Source organism: Perca flavescens, chromosome 15, assembly GCF_004354835.1.
Source record: "Perca flavescens isolate YP-PL-M2 chromosome 15, PFLA_1.0, whole genome shotgun sequence".
In the NCBI taxonomy this organism is placed as follows: Eukaryota; Metazoa; Chordata; class Actinopteri; order Perciformes; family Percidae; genus Perca; species Perca flavescens.
Genome location: NC_041345.1, coordinates 28,496,942 through 28,514,276, shown reverse-complemented (window position 1 = coordinate 28,514,276; position 17,335 = coordinate 28,496,942). Strand labels below are relative to the sequence as shown.

The 17,335-nt window shown below is 40.1% G+C and overlaps 1 protein-coding gene across 1 annotated transcript in view; it reads left to right on the top strand.

Annotated features, from left to right (window-relative positions):
• LOC114569274 (carbonic anhydrase-related protein 10) overlaps window positions 1-17,335 on the top strand; it is a 93,624-nt gene that overhangs the window by 43,026 nt on the left and 33,263 nt on the right. The window contains exon 3 of the mRNA XM_028599097.1: window positions 3,144-3,286. Coding sequence (XP_028454898.1) covers window positions 3,144-3,286 — 143 coding nt within the window. The remainder of the gene's footprint in view (window positions 1-3,143; window positions 3,287-17,335) is intronic.

The following is a 17,335-nucleotide window of genomic DNA, read 5'->3' as shown; positions in this document are numbered from 1 at the left end:
AGTACGGACCAAAGTACAGAGTGTGGATTGGTAGCTGGAGAGATGCCAGTTCACCTCCTGGGCACTGCCAGGTGCTCTTGAGCAAGGCACCGTACCCCCAACCGCTCAGGGCGCTGGTCCAGCGCTGGCAGCCCACTCACTCTGACATCTCTCCATTTGTGCATGAATAGGTCCTGAGCATGTCTGTGTGTATTTCAGGCCTGTGTGTAGTGATTTCAAAAAGCAGAGTGTAAATTGTAATTTCCCCACTAAACATTATAAATTATAACGAAAAAAGATTGTAAATTATTACGTGACCCGTATCAAATTCCGAACATTGATGAGTGTTTTTTGTATCATAAAGACAGCTGTTTTGCACTGCAAGTTGTTATAATCCTGTCTCTGACAAGCATTATGACAGTTTAGCTGTGATAAGCCCTCTATCGTGTGTGTGTGTGTGTGTGTGTGTGTGTCTGTCTGTGTATGTGTGTGTCAAAATGACAGTGGCTTTAGTAAGGTCATCCGAGGCTCTGTGTGTGTGGACTTATCAATCTTATACAACCCCCAGTGCACAAATACCAGCCACTTTCTCACTCCTTCCTGTTATTATTAGTTAGTTATTATTATTAACTTTTTCTCACGTAATGCTATCCCTGCAAACTAGTATTGGAATGTAACTAAGTACATCTACTCAAGTACTGTACTTAAGTGAAATTTGAGGTACTTTACTTGAGTCTTTTCTTTTTAAGCCACTTTCTACTTCTTCTCCGCTACATTTCAGAGAGAAATATTGTACATTTTACTCCACCACATAATCTGACATCTTTAGTCACTAGTTACTGTAGAAATTAAGATTGCTGCACACAACACACATGTAGTTTAAAAAAAAATCCACTCTAGTCATAAATTAAACTGCCCAACAATATAATAGTAACTGTATTGAATTGTTTCCAGTTCCTTCAGTATTTTTAATATTTTAAGTTCCTTTTTTCTGATGATACTTACATAGTTTTACCTAAGTAACATTTTTAATGCAGGACTTTTACTTGTAACAGAGTATTTTTACAGTGTGGTATTAGTACTTTTACTTGAGTTAAAGGATCTGAATTCTTCTTCCACCGCTACTGCTCACTCAGAAAACATGAAGGCATGATTAAGTCTTCCCTCCTCTTTTGTGTCTTTTGTTTGTGGAAGTAATCTCTTTAAATGTGCCCGTTCACATCAATTATACATGAATGCATTTCAGTTCATCTATTAACCCGTGGACGGTAAAAGCTCAGATGTGTTTTCAGCAAGATTTCTGCACATTCAAATTCTACATATCTGTGTTTTCTGTGTTCTATTCTTTCAGAACATTTTTGACAAATTTGCTTTTTAAAAAGTGATGGGGGGGGTGATCTGGTAGCTCACCTGGTAGAGCGTGCGCCCCATATGGCTCATATGGTCGTTATCGCAGCGGCCATGGTTCGATCCCAACCTGTGGCCCTTTGCTGCATGTCGTCCACCTTCCCTCTTTCCCCCTATCGGGTGTACAGCTGTTGTATCAATTAAAGGCAAAAAAGCCCCACAAATAATAATAAAAAAAATAATAATTCCAGTGTAGTATTAAATACTACCCAAATATCACGATATTTTCCACCTCAACATCGATATTGAGGGGATATTGTAGGGTTGACTATTGGCGCGAAATATTAACACAATGAGAGTTTTGATAAATAATCACCAATAATTTGGATACGACTAAGTTGGTAAAGGCAAATAATAGAACAGATAGTAAGTCTGGTAAGTTGAGAAAATGACATCACTTTACTGTAATGCAGCCTGTAAAACACTTCATATTACGATATCAAATATTTAAGATGATATCTAGTCTCATATCAATGTCGATAAATGTAGTTATATTGCCCATCCCTAATTTGAACTGGGACAAAGATCATTAACCTTGCATATAACAAGTAGAGATGTAATGTACCGGTCATATATATATATATATATATATATATATATATATATATATATATATATATATATATATATATATATATATCACGATGTTCCCCTAAATGATATCCCTTTACTGTGATGCAGCCTTTAAAATCAGGAAAAGACAACACTTGTGTCATATTACGATATCCAAAATCTAAGACGACATCTAGCCTCATATATTGATATAATATTGATATATTGCCCACCCCTAATTTGAACTGGGACAAAGATCATTAACCTTGTATATGACAATGAGTGATGTAATGTACTGGTCATAACCTGGAAATCAAGACATTTCTTCATTTGAAAGACACACAAGACAAAAAGGTTGGCAGACCCTGCTGTAGATTATGAGCAATAAAAACTAGTGGGATAACTTTTAGACAGACTTTAATAAAGTCAGTTCATCCACCTTATTTAACTAACTTAGAGACTTTAATGAAAGCTCTATTTTTAGTGAGATTTTAATGGAGCCATGTGTAAATTCAACTCCCCCACCCAACTTTCTCCTGTTCCATCATAATGAAGTTTGTCTGCTCACCTTCTCTCTGTTTTTATGGTCTGAACTTATGGAGCGCTCAAGGCCATGACGTCGCCGAATAACAATCACCTTTTATCAGTGGTGGAATGTAACTAAGTACATATACTCAAGTAATGTAGTTAAGTATAAATTCGAGGACGTGTACTTGAATTGAATTGAAATTGACCACCAACAAGCAAAGAAACCAGGCTACACCCTCCTACAACCGCCATGGCTGCACCTGATTGGACAAACGTGTCACGTGATGTGGGGCTGTCAGCTCCCTGATTTCAAAACCGACCATAAGGGTGGCTCATTTGGAAAACGTTCTCTTATTTTACGGAAAATGGTTCACTGATGCGAGAAATAGGCTATGCAGGGTCAGTTTCAAAGCTTCTCGTGAGCTTTTGAGAGGCGCCGAGCTGAGCCGGGCCGCTCCTCATTTGCATAGAGTAGTCTGGATTCAACTTTATGCAAATGAGGAGCGGGCGACTCGATGCCCCGCTTCTCCAAAGTCCACATGACGCTACCTGAATGCATTGCATGGCTGCTGCCATAGAAATAAATGGGAAGCGCGGAAATGACGTACTATAATCACAGCTGCTCTCTCTTTTTGTCCCTCTCTCGTTCTCCTCACCTTCCTCCCACCCACCACCAGTCCCGTCCTTCTGGGGTCTGGTGCACTCCGCCTGGAACCTGTGCGCCATAGGGAAGAGGCAGTCACCCATCGACATCGAGACCAGTCACATGATCTTTGACCCGTACCTGACCCCTCTGAGGCTCAACACGGGAGGACGCAAGGTAAGAGGGAATATAGCAGCACTTTCTACAGTCAAAAATCGACATAACCGGAAATGTTTCAGGAGTGATGTGACCCGGAATTAGGGAGAATTTAACAACATTGGCAGCCAAGATGACATCTTTTACTGCTGTTGACAATGTCAATGTTAACTCCAGTATTTCCTGTCTGGCTGGAGCAGATGACCAATGATAGAAGGCCAGCTCTGTGTGACGCGACACAGAGCCGAGAGTAGAAAAAACCAGTGGGAAATCTGAACGTTTTAGCTTATTGCTACGGAATACGTTTACCTCGGTTTTGGCCACGTTTAACATGAAACTCCGAAATTATAACATTCTAGATATGACAGAAAATACGGAAAAGCATAATATGTCACCTTGAAGAGACACCGACCCCTTGAATTTCAGGCTGATGATTGGAGGCAGAACTCATCAACGAGCAGGACTGTCCTTCTCGCTGGGCTTTAAAGGTTCTTTTGTGTAACTTTCAGAAAATCCTTGTTATTAATGACACGACACCAGTGGCCGTGCATGCACTCCATAGAAGGGGCGGAGCCAGACGTTGTTAACAGTCGGGGCTCAGCATAAATCTGGGGGCATGCTCCATTCACAGCAGCTATGTGCACTACTTTTCAAGCCATCTGATAATAGAAAGCCTACAAATCTGTACATCATTTGGGAAAAACATGGTATTAGGAAACATCCTGTAGAGCCTTCATCCTGTTTTGTGTCCAACTGTTCTCCAACTGTCCTCATTCTGAAAATGTTATTGTCATTGTATAATGTAGGTCCTTGCTTTCCAACAAAGATTGCACATACACAGTAGATTCATGTTTATGTATAGAATGACTAATTTTCACTCCTGACACCTAAAAAGAGGCACATAATGTGCAGTAGGTAGGTTAGGAATTTGTCGTAAATAGAATTTGAGAGACTGAAAGAAAATGATATAAAGTTGAAGTTTTGAAGTTATTTCAAAACCCTTTCGATTCGGGACTTTTGAGAAAACATTCGGGGCTTTTGATACCGATACGATACCGATGCTGTGACCTCGATACCGGTTCCTGAACGATACTTTTTTGGATACCAATTTTATAAAATCCATTTTATCAAAAAAGAAATTACAACATTACACATTACGGCATAAATCTTTTTATTTATTTTTCATCTCCTACTACGTGAGTCACTCTGTGGTAACATAGAGTTTTTCCTGCATGCTGATTGGCTCACTGACACCGATGAGATTTGCTCCTTGTGGAATTGAAATTGGGTACTGAATGACGAGGCATTTTTTGATACTTGATACTATAGAGGCAATTTGGTCGGGGCCTGAAAAGTATCGAGCGCTTGTCCCGAGTACCTTGCCTCGGGACCGTGCACAAACATCACATCCTTCGGATTTTCCGGGAGTCCGGGAGGCAACCGAGAAGGTCGGGGGAAGTCTCAGTTTTTAAGTTACTTTCAAATCGGTTTACCCATTGGCAATAAAAAGCGATTAATAGGCCCACATGAAAAAGTTACACATAGAACTTTTATTTTATCACTGCTGGGAGCAAAACGGGACACATTCTCTAAATCGAGACGCAGAGAAACTTCTGCCTGATATGTGAGGCTTTCATCCATATCTAAAGGCTTTAAAATTCCCAGCTGCATTTGACTTACTAGGCTCAGGGGGCATTACAATTTTAGCCCTTTATACAGCAATCACAGTTAATCTTTACAGGGACAATCCTCTCTAAAGCACCCTGAATCCACATTAAACACCTTTAGCTGATGTTGCACATTGCATCCTGGATTCATGGTCTCAAGTAATGTATTCTAGTTATTTGACATATGTAGATGAACTGAGTTCAGAGGTAATTTCAGTTCAAAGAAGGGGGAACTGGCAAACCGCTGAAAACGTCATCGACAAGCCGCAATCACAAATACGCTATTATTGACCTGGCCCTTGAAATCATAAGCTGATTGGCTGGATTGTAGTCAGCGACGATTCATTTACCGCATAGTTTGTGCATCGTGCAATAAGGCAGGTCTGCCTCGGTTCTTTTGGTGGAATGATTGTAACGATTTACAAAGAATATGTTCACGGCATTTCCTCTCCGACTGGGACGTTTTTGGGACCGATTGGCGGGGATTTGCTATGGACAAAATACACACGCCCATACACTGGTAAGACCAAATGAGGTTTAACCATGTATCCAGCTAATTTAAATAGCTCCCGTTACTGTATTGTGTAAACAATTAACTTCATTTAATATTGTATGTGGCGTTTGCTTTTGCTGTGTGCAAATGTTCCACCAGAACACATTCCTTCCGAGACTATTTTCAAGAGCCCCCGTCGCTGCGTGCGGAGCTTAGCTCTGCCCAAGACGATTGTGATTGGTTCAAAGAAATACAAAAAACCGAATGGGCGTTTTTTTTTCCTCCTATCCCGGAATGTACAGACCCTTTCCAAAAAATTAGAATATCATGGAAAAGTTTATTTATTTCCATAATTCCATTCAAAACGTTAAACTTCCATAGATTATAGATTCAGGGCCCACAACTTAAACGATTTCAAGTATTTAGTTGTTTATTTGTACATAATTTGGGCCTCCAGCTCATAAAACCCACAAAAATAGGATTTCAAAAAATTAGAATACTGTGAAGAAATCACCATTTACTTAGAAATTAGGATCACATCAACGTGGTACTTTCAAAACGATACATCAATCTTCAATACTTGGTAGGGAATCCCTTTGCCTTAATCACTGCCTCGATGCGCCGTGGCATTGAGGCAATCAGCCTGTGGCATTGCCTGGGAGTTATGGAAGCCCAGATTTCCTTGATGCTTGCTGTCAGCTCTTCTTTGTTTTTGGGTCTGGTGCCCCTCATTTTCCTCTTGATAATACCCCATAGATTCTCAATGGGGTTTAGGTCCGGCAAGTTGGCTGGCCAGTCAAGCACTGTGATGGCATGGGCATCAAACCAGGTTTTGGTGCTTCTGGCGGTATGGGCAGGGGCCAGGTCCTGCTGGAAGATGAAACCTGCATCTCCATACAGATCCTCAGCAGAAGGAATCATGAAGTCCTCTAAAACATTCTGGTAGACTGATGCGGTGACCTTGGATTTAAGAAAGCAGAGTTTACCAACACCTGCACTGGACATTGCACCCCAAATCATGACTGACTGTGGATATTTCACACTGGACCTCAAGCAGCTTGGTTTCTGATCCTCACCCGTCTTCCTCCAAACCCTTGGACCTTGATTCCCAAATGAAAGGCACACTTTACTTTCATCGGAAAAGAGGACCTTGGACCACTGGCCAATAGTCCAGTCCTTCTTATGGTGATTTCTTCACAGTATTCTAATTTTTTGAAATCCTGTTTTCGTGGGTTTTATGAGCTGGAAGCCCAAATTATGTACAAATAAACAACTAAATACTTGAAATTGTTTAAGTTGTGGGCCCGGAATCTATAATATATGGAAGTTTAACGTTTTGAATGGAATTATGGAAATAAATAAACTTTTCCATGATATTCTAATTTTTTGGAAAGGGTCTGTATGTGTGAAAGGGCTGGACCGTCGATCACAGCGCTGTGGAGATAGGTCTGGCAATGCGAGACTAGGCGGATTAAATCCTTTGATACTGAGAAATACTGAGAATTCATTATCTTCTTGGAATCAAAAGCTTCTGTCTGCTAGGGAAGAGCAGAAAGTAATGGTTTTGTTGAAACCAGTTTAATACTCAAAATCAAATTATTCATCACAGAAAGGAGTTATGACATAATATATTTCGGCACAGAAAACTACAGAGCCTACCAAAAGGTCACAGTTGGAATTTTTTGGTTCCCTTGCGATACATTTAGGATTTTCTTCTAATTCACAGAGGAAGGCCAAGCTTTGACACTTTATAGATTCCTAATATAATACCGTTACAGCCTGTGTGTTGAGCTCTCTGTTTTAGCTACCGAGTGAGACATCGCACTTCTGTTCCATCTTTGTTGGGAGTTGCACATACGCAGTACCTAGGTAAGGACTACTAGCCAGTCAGGAGCAGAGTATGAGGGCGTGCTACGCTAGCAGCTAGGCGAGCATTATAACGTGTGTTACAAAGTGACGCTCGCTTGTCACGGAAGTAAAGGCTGGACTACAACAGAGCTGTTTGGAGCAGTTTGTGAACAGTGTTATCTGTTGGAGATGATAAGTCCCTTTGGGGTGGACTTTGGGCTTTTTCACTTTGTAAACCTATAACATGCACAAAAATATATAAATAATACAATAAAGGAAAGGGAAAATCCATAAGCATAATATGATCACTTTAAGAGAGAATGTAATATTCCCACCATGACCTTTCAATGGCTCCATAGAGAACAATCCAGCTACATGAATTAAAATAAAAACAATTCGGTCACATGAAAGATTTTCCCTGACAGATTTGAACGGAAGTTTTACTAACAATGCAAAAAAATAATAATCAAGAAATGTTTCTCTACTGGCTTGGTCTAAGTCCTAGTAAGCAATAATAAGTCATCTTGCAATGCATTTTCTGCTTAAACAGTAAAAAAATCTATCACTTTTTTACATCTACAGCCTTAGTTTTCACTTTTTCCTTGATCAGTTCACTGTCAAAATATTCATTAAAATAACACTTTTACTTACAAATTGCCACAGCTATTTATTTGATGATTCACCCTGAAAACGAGCTAGACTTCAAACTAGTGGCTCGTTTTACCATAATGACATCTTTTCCTTTGATTTAGAAGAAAATGAGTCATGAATCATTATTTAACAACATCATATCTTTATTCAAATCTTTTTGATCTTGATCTTTGATCTTGGCGAGGGACAATATGGTGTTTTGCTATTACAATTTAATATTCCCTTAAGTGTCCAGAATTAGTCCCGAGTTCCCAAATCCAGATGCATTGTTAAAAAAAAAAAATAGGTTCATGGTTGGCTAAAATTTGAGATATAACGATTGTAGGTGTTTAATAACTGTCCAGAAACAGTTGAATATTTAAATACTGACTGCATAACTCCACCGCACAGGACAACGTACTCTCTTACAAAATGTCGACATCTGAGGGTTTAGCCCTAGCCTGACAAGCCAGACCCACATCAAGATGTTGGGTCTGGGAACTCACCATTGGCAGGACTCAATCCGAGGGGCGGGATAAATGGTTGTCTTTCAAATTCCCTCTGCACTCATAGCCAACCAGAGCAACGCTAGTTGATAGATTAAACTTTTGCCGTTTTGCGGTCGGCAAAACTCTGAACATGAGCTGCGAGGGCTGAAGTACATTGCAAATGCAAATTTCCCATTTACATTCATTGAAAAAAAAAAAGCCAAAACGCATTTACCTTGATTATACCACTCCCTAGTGGCCAATCTTTGCCAAATTTGGTACAGCGCCTCAGAGTGCCATGGCAAACAAGACCAAGTTTTGCGTGGATAGCATTTAGTGTAGCCGAGATATGCTAAATATGCGTGTTTGGTCGCTAGTTACAAAAAAACTTAGTTTGTTTGTAATTTGCGTATTTTTTGACCTGCAAGAAGGGAGGAGGCAAATATGTATAATGTGATATTGAATCTAGAGCATGAATTAGTAATTTTGCATACAAATAATGGAAAAACATATAAATTGAATCATTCATCTAGTTCAAATTTTCCCCATGCAACATTTCCCGTTTTCCCTTCCACATTTCCTATTTTTTGTCTCCATATTTCCCATTTTCTTCACCACTTTTCCTGTTTTCCCATCACATTTTCCATTTTCCCCATCGCATACTTTCTCACAAATTACACTGCATTTCAGTCTATTTGATTTTTCGGTTGAACATGTTTGTTGCATAATGTGTCACCCTCCTAAGTATAACAAGGATTGTAGGCGAGGGTAGATATAGGGATGGATCATTTCACTCCTAATAGAACAACTATAATGGAAAGCATGCAATTCATCTCTTAAATGACAAAGCCAGGCCACTCATCCACTTAGCTCTCACATTTTAGCGAGCCTCCTATCTGAGGAATAAAAGCCTTTACATTTGATCCAAAGCTTTCAAGCCTCTGTCAAGACTAAAGATGTTGTTCTGTGCATATCATCCTCTTTGGATAACATGTAGCAGTTTGTGTATTTTCTTATTGCTAAGTGTATCATTTTGATTTGCGATCGTCAATTATTTTTTGTAAACTCAGGACATAATGCGGCGATAGAAATTAAAATCGGACTCAGAGCACAAGCATTACATTCTCTTTCTTATGTTACATGCTAATACCACACTTTACTTCCTTGCTAGTGGCTAAAGCGGGATGTAAGCTTCTGCAGCGGCTACCCTAAAAAGGGTCTAAAAGTAGGGCTGCACGATATAAGGAAAATATGTGATAACGTTAAATATTGCAGTAACGATATTACTCGCGATCAATAAACAGATAATAAAGTGTACTCAGTTCTGCATTTTTGCTACGTTCGGTATTCTACTAAAATACAACAAATAATAATAACTAATAAGTTTGGGGTACAATTTGGTTCTGGAGAATGCTACAAGAAGCAATTACGACAGACACATTTTGCCAGTGAAATTCAGAATCGTTTTTAAAGTTTTACTTTTTGTTGTTAAAGTTGAAACCCAGTTTTAAATCAAACCTGAAGACGCATTTTTACTCTCTCGCTTTTAACTCCCTTTAATTCCTTTTTTTTTTTTTTTTAAAGATTCAGAGCTATGAACTAAACTCAACTTTTTCTCATCTTTTTGTATTTGCAAATTTTGTTCCATTGTTCTTTCATTCTATACAACATTATTTGACTTTACCTTTGCCTAACTATATTTGTGGAACTTTGCACACTTGATTATGTATCTTTAAGGCATACTGTTTCTGCCTTCCCTGCTCTACCTGTAAAGCACTTTGGGTCAACTGTTGTTCGTTTAAATGCGCTATACAAATAAAATGACTTGACATTTTGAACGAGAACTGTACTAGAAAAAGGCAACACTAAAAAGAATGACCGTTACATTATAAGGTGCAGTTTTCTGCTGATATTTTCTTTCAACTAACACAAAAAGCCTTTCCCGATATGTATATTGCGCCAGTTGACGATAAAAAAAATAAACAATATATGTGTAGCCCGAGAGTCAACCACTAAACATGCGGTTTAGACGAGGTACGGGATCAGGCAAGTGGAAGCGGAAGCCAAGGCTCTGCTAATCCAAACCACTGGAGAATGTCGATGGAGTGGGCTAATGAATTATCTGGATTACTGAAACAGTGCCAGAGCTTAATTGAAAAACATTTGCATGGAGTTTTTGTTAATTTGCATAAAAATGCACACTGCAATTCCATTTGTGGTCTAATTATTTGAACCATTTACATACTAGGCGAAACTCATTTTAACTAGCTAAATCTGCATGCACCTTTGGGTAGTTTAATCCACCCCTTTCTGGTCTACATATCCCTGCATCTGCTGAATTATTATTATTCTTATTACAGCACCCCTCTGCCATTGTGTGCGTGGTGCAGTCCTGTCTCTGCTCTGTCTAGTGGTCAGTAAAAATGCTACGGACGCTCAACGGAGGCTAGCTTTTCCTTGCATCCCTTAGAGAAAAAATAAACATTTTCAGCCAATCAAGATTGAGGCCAGGTTTGACCGAGCTCAATTAATCGTAAATAAAAAAAAACCCAGGGAAGCCAGGTTGAACCTTTTGGGATTTGAGGATTATGGTTGGCCCGCTCCTCAGATCTCTGCAGGGTGAATCCAGGCATCTAGCTAGACTATCGTCCAATCAGAGTTTTCTGTTGCACCACTAAAACCACTTTCGAGCGTACACATTTTCCACCAAAACAAGTTCCTTCCCGAGGCTATTTTGCAGAGACACCGTGGCTCTGTGTTCTGCGCTAAGCGCCCCATTAAGATGATTGTGATTGGTTTAAAGAAATGCCAATAAACCAGACCTTTCTCTGTGTAGTTTACATTACAGATCTTGAGTTTCTTTTAAAAAATGACTGTAGTAAGAGTTAAACCGTCTGAGTCTTTTTTCGTGATTAATGTTTTTGTGCATCTGCTGAGTGAGAGCACATAGCACTGCCATCTGTCCTGGCGAGTGTGTGTGTGTGTGTGTGTGTGTGTTTGGGAGTATGCTAAGAAGAAAGAGAGAGAGAGGTTGAAAGCTTGTGCAGTGTGAGATTGTGTTTGTGTGTGCGAAAATGACATCAAAGATCCACGCCAAACGCGAGCGCATGTGTTCGTGCGACTGCGGATTGCTTGTAGGTGTATGTGTATGTTATAGAGTCAAAAACAAAATTGGACACCTTTGACTGTGTGTGTGTGTGTGTGTAGCCTACACTCGTGTGTTGTCCATTTATCCAGGGCAGCATCTCTTGTTTCTCTCTCTTCTTATAAATGAGTTTTCTCAGAAGCTGTTGCACAGCAGATTGGCTGTTTTGGCTCCCGCTGTCAGCGGCAAATTTCTATGTTGCTTGGAAATTCACAGGCCACATATACATACATATTTACAATAATCCCCACTGTTTTCACACATTCTAACAGACGCACAGCCTCAGATATTTTAAGTACTGCACAAACTAAGAAGAGATCACACATTTGGTGTCTCAGTAAGTGCAAATATGAGATTGAGAGTGTAGAACGCTTGTGTGCTGAGCCATATATTACAATATTTGCATGTGAAGGCTGCAGTTTTCTTATTGTAGACTCAACCAGATTGCTCCAATATAAGACAAGAGTGACACTCCCTGGACGCTTTCATCCTCCTCTTTATCAGCATTATTATGGTGCCTGCAAGGGAACATTTTGAGTGTAGAAAATGAGTTTTCGCAAGCACATAAATGGTAGTCTAGTAGGGCAATCACTCCAAGATTTTTACGCCTTGTGAAGTGTAGATTCGTGCCTGATCGCGCGTCTGGCTGTTCATACCACGCATTTCTCCACGTCAGGTACAAAGCGATCCTTCTCCTCTCCACACTAAAGAAACGTCCCTCTCTCTCTCTCTCTCTCTCTCTCTCTCTCTCTCTCCCTTCTCCCCCCCCATTTGCTTGTGTGTGTCCATCCTTCTCTTCATGTCCCTGATCGCTATCTTGCTCGACACACATGAGAAGTCAAAATCACCATAAACCTGGGTGTTTTATTTTGAAATGTGTTTTATTTTGTAAAGGATCCGGCTGCGGTGTGGTCTTCCTGAATGTGATTACCTACTTGGCTTAACACAAGAACTAGAGGAGACGCAGAAACGATCGCTGTAGCAGCCGGTGTGGCCGGACAGATTAGATAACCCGGGCGCCGAAATGAAAGTAGCTTAGATTCACGGCGCTTTGCGGCTATTCGCTGCGATTCCGCGTGCAGTGTGTCTTACGCTGTTAGACTTAAAAAATACTTTGTTTTAAATAATAATGTATGTCTCATATAGTTTCTCCGCAGAAAAAAGTTTTTGATTACCAAATAATAAATTCTTCTTCTCCCTCCATAAAAAAAATTAAATCCAGAAAATTGTAATATTTTCTACTTTTAAAAGTATAACTGTCAGACACAAGATGTCTCCTACTTCTCTGAGAAGTCCATTCTCAGGTTATGGGACCTGGAGGGTCCAAGTTTTCACATCACACTTGTGTAAGTTGCATACTGGACCGTGATTGGCTGGTCATGAATCAAGCGGAGAGTTTGAATTGGCAGGAGGCAGAAATGTTGCCCGATTGCGCAACACTGCTTGTAGTACTAATCCTACATTTCCCATGAACACTTTTGGCTGTCTTGACTTCTCAGCTGGAGAGAGAGACCAAGCGATTGACAGAGTAGAGAGAGAGAGTGACACACAGACACACACACACCGGTGTTTTAACCCAAACCACAAACTTTTTTTTTCTAATCCTAACTAGTTCTTTCAGTGTCGTCGCCGCAGGACAGTGGCCTTTTGTCGGCTAAACTCAAGTGCAACGGGCGCTGAAATGGCGGTAACCTTCCGGTGCTCTGTAGCCGACTCACAGTCCCCTTTTTCTCGGCTAAATTTAACTGTAAATACAGCTTAACTGTCATGTGACTGGCCGCTGGTCGCTGTCCTTTCGTACGCAATCGTACGAATTATTGTACGTGGGTTTTAGTACGATATCATACGAGCCCGTTTGTGAGATTGTGTTGACTGTCTGTACGCTGCTATCAGCCATTTGTTTTTGTACACGCAGATGACATATTTTCAATGGTGGATGTTCATGAATCGGCAGTATCACCCTGAATGCCGTTGTATGATCACGTGTCACCATGCTGCTCTGAGAAGGCCATCAACTTCATTTACATCCAGGACCTCAGATATGACAAATGACTGTCTTCACAAAGATTTGAACGCGCTGCAGCATATTGACATTTTACCAAAAGATTGGTCAGTACGTGTGTGTGTGTGTGTGTGTGTGTGTGTTAGTAAGTGTCTGTTCCTGTGCCTGTGTTGTGGAAGTGACAGTTCATTAGTCATATCCTATCTCATGGACTGACTCCAATCACACACACACACACACACACACACACACACACCCTCTCAGTCACACAGTAGCTGATCCATGACGACAGTCTCTCATTTACTAACCCAGAGACAATTTGGACTTCTTAATTCATGCCATTTCATTTTGCCGTAGCATGAAATACTAATATCCAGAGAGTTCTGTTAAAGGAGAGAGGCTGAGTTTGATCTTCAAGGCCGAGAGACAAACCACGCTCTGCCCTGTGTTTGTAATTAGTGATTGTGTTCCATTTGCGTCATGCATTTGATCTGATTTGCTCTCTACCTTGGAGAGCTCGGCGGGGAGCGTTAAAGCGAGCGCTCCTGCTGCCATTCCCCGCACTTGAAAACAAAAACAAGATCTGATTTTTCGAAATGAATATAATAAAACACAACAATTTTAATTTCAACCAGCCTTCCTGTTGGTTCTTTCTTTCACTGCTGCTTGGAGCACAGAGGCCTTTAAAATGATTGTTATCATACAAATACAAATGTGTAAAACTCTTGTCTAGGTTGTGATAACATTTTACAAATTGACCCTTTCTCGCTTCTCTTTCACATAATAGCAGTCCATAAGCAAAAGGCTTTTTTTTCTTCTTTTTAGTTCTAAGGGAACTAAACAGGCTTTCCACCGATATGAGATTTATTGCCAAAAAGCATTGTTACCACAGAGAAATAATCTAACAAACACAAATTTCCTTACTTTCTGTGCTAGGTTTATTATTGTCTTCTAGAATATATGTATTATATGAGAAACAATGTCAGCAAGATTGGTTCTGCCACACTGTATCAGCTAGATTTGTACATCCACGTGCTAGCTCCATGCTCCGCCGCCTCAGCTGAGCACAACAGGTCTTCCAAATGAACAGATTGCTAGTCTATGCCTCGAAGGGAGTCTTTTCTGATGTGATGTCCACATTTTCAATTTTGTTCGTCAATGCCTTCTGAATGTCTTTCCCTGCATTTTCTCTCCGTGTCTCTATTATCGGCATCAAATAAAGGCAAAATGTCCAAACAGATAAGTATTCTCACGTCCAGTGGTGGAATGTAACCAAGGATATTTACTCAAGTACTGTACTTAAGTACAAAAAGTTGAGGTACTTGTACTTTACTTGAGTCTTTTCTTTTCATGCCACTTTCTGCTTCTACTCTGCTACATTTCAGAGAGAAATATTGTACTTTTTACTCCACTACATTCATCTGACAGTTTTAGTTACTAGTTACTGTACAAATAAGGTTGTATGTAATGTAGTTTATAAAATACACTACCGAACAATATAACGGCCTACAAGTCCAGCTGAAGTGATTAGACCATAAAACACACTGGTCTAATCTGTAATCTAATCTAAACTGTTTGGATCCTTTCCGCTTTCTAAAATGGGAGGATTTTTCTGCATTGAGTACTATTACTTGTCTTGAATTTCATTTCATACATACTTTTACTTGAGTAACATTTTCAATACAGCACTTTTACTTGTAACAGAGTATTTTTTTTTACAGTGGTATTAGTACTTTTAGTTAAGTAAAGGCTCTGAATACTTCTTCCAGCACTCCACCTGCTCAAGTCCTTTTTAAAGGTGTTCAGTCTGATTGAGTAGGATTTCCCCCTTTCTGGTCTGTATATCCCTGCCTCTGCTGAATTATTTGTATTCCCGGTGGGGACAAAATGTACCACCCCTCAAAGTGATCAATCCTACTTCACCAATAGACCATATATTATACACCTAAAATAGAGGTATTTTAAACTAAGTAAAGCGCTGTAACGTGAAGAGTCCATAGTGCCATATCGCACCCTGGACGTTGACATAAGCAATGATTGGACAATCGTGGTTTAGTAAATGGTTACACAAGCTGCTTAATGGACAGATGAGAATGCTCTAATATCTTCATGGTCGAACTCACAAAGAGTTACAACCACCTCTCAAGCCTACATATGGAAGGCTTCCTCTAGATCAATTTTGCAAGACTTTTCCAAGTCTGGTGTTAAATGATGAGTACTGGTGGAATGGAGTTAGTCGTTTCTCCACTTTTTACTTCTTAACTGGAGGAGACAGCTTGGGGGAGGGGGGGGGATGGAGGAGGCAACTAAAGACTAGTTTGACTTGAGTGACAGGAGGAATGTCAAGAGAGAACCGCGTGAAATAAAACGAGGAAAAGAAAGAAAATGAAACCGACTGAGAGAAGGTAGTGATTAGGAAGGGGGAGAGGAGGGGAAAGAGTGAAGTGGAGAACGGGACCAGAGAGAACGAGTCAAGAAGTCGGTAGAGACGAGAAAAGAAAAGAATAAGAGAGATAAGAGAATGAGAGGAGATGAAGGAGGAGAGTAGATGGAAGTAGACAGAGGTGAGCGTGGGGTCATTCAAACAGGGAATTAATCATTTTGACAGCCTATCTCTCTCCCTCTCTCTGCCACGCACGCACACACACACACACACACACACACACACACACACACACACACACATGCATACACACTTTCACATTCTGCCACTTAGGCACGTATCAGCATAAAGTAAAGTCACAGTAGAGAACAAGTCAACACTTAAATGTATACTAAAATCACACGTATCCTATCAATCCATAATCATGTGGTTGAAACCCTCTTTTAAAGATGTCCTCAGGCCCGTTATTAATACCTCTTGCACGACACCTAGGGTTGGACTAGGGTTGTCTGATCAGTGTCCAACCCTCCTTTTGGAAATTCAAACCAAGCCAGTCTACATGGGTACATCCCTGGTCATGACAATTCTAATACCTGGGTCAATAATGGACATTTTTGACTGTTTGTGTACAAACATCCACTCCCAGCTGTATTGCGCGGGTTTTTCTACGTTATGAAATCCTGATAGGAAGTTAACAATGTTATTTAGTGGCACGCTTCATTTCCCAAATAAACTGTCTGACTGATGTACATTTCCACCCCTTTTCTGCATCCATTGCATAATTGTTATGCAATGCATAACAATTACATTAAGTGCTAGAAATGGGCGGGGCTTTACACTTCATATTCAGTGAACAGTTAAAAACATCACGTGCTCCAGTCCAGCTGTAAACCAGCAGAACTAATGTTTTATAGCTACTTGAAAATGTCATTGTACAGTAGGGAGAGAGAAATAAAGATTACTTTATGATTGTTTCACAGTGATTACGTTCTAAAGCACAAAATAAATAACCATCAAACACTTGATTTGGCGCAGTGATTTCTCCTCCTCTGCATATTTATTCCAGACAGCTGGACAAGGAAGTAGGTCACTCTAGTACAGATTTTTTTTTTACTATTTTAAGACGAGGGGAGAACATTTTTCTTAGTGTGATTTCATTAAAAGTAAAGTTGGGCTTTGCTGTTGGCTTAGAGACTTAGTTTTAAAAAAGACCAAGAATAAAAGAGAGAGATTCACACTTCCCGGCAGCAGCACTGAACTGCACGAAGATACACAAAACTTACTTTCATACGTTTACATTCTAACGCTTCAACGCTCTGCAAAAGGCAGACTAGTGAACATCCAGGCAACCACTGCCAGCGGACTGTTCTCCATTCTGCTGTTGTTGAAGCTGCCTGTGAACATCCTAGTTTCA